The 429-nt window shown below is 31.0% G+C and overlaps 1 protein-coding gene across 1 annotated transcript in view; it reads left to right on the top strand.

Moving 5' to 3' along the window:
* LOC119585430 (ribosome biogenesis protein BMS1 homolog) overlaps positions 1–429 on the top strand; it is a gene marked incomplete in the record, with an annotated part of 34,374 nt that overhangs the window by 15,718 nt on the left and 18,227 nt on the right. The window contains 2 exon segments of the mRNA XM_037934088.1: positions 1–148; positions 337–427. Of these exon segments, the coding sequence (XP_037790016.1) occupies positions 1–148; positions 337–427 (239 nt within the window).

Raw genomic sequence — 429 nt, forward strand, 5'->3', positions numbered from 1 at the left:
TTCTGGAGCCTCTCCTGAACTTGCAGAAAACAGCAGATGAGAAACAAGCCGAAAGCCAAATCAAACTTTTTTCAAACACGCAGTTCATCTCTTTGGACAAAGGTGAAACAGAAGTCAAGAGAGAAGAGGGAGAAGTGAAAATGAAACAGTAAGAATAATCCAATAGAAGAACCCAGTGCTTTAAATTATTTCATTATGTATTATTGTATTGTACAAATGATAGCATGATATAAATGTGAAAAAAGTATTTATTACATTGTTGCATTCCATTGTTTCTAATGAACTATATATTATAGGGTAAATATTAGTAAAATCTTTTATGTTTTGTAATTTTAGTTTTCAAGATTCAGAAAATAAACTTCCATCATATGAAACTGTGAAGGATAGCACAGGGAGAATCAGAAGACGAGTAATTTTCCATGATAATTT

This window comes from Penaeus monodon, chromosome 19 (assembly GCF_015228065.2).
Source record: "Penaeus monodon isolate SGIC_2016 chromosome 19, NSTDA_Pmon_1, whole genome shotgun sequence".
Taxonomy (NCBI): domain Eukaryota; kingdom Metazoa; phylum Arthropoda; class Malacostraca; order Decapoda; family Penaeidae; genus Penaeus; species Penaeus monodon.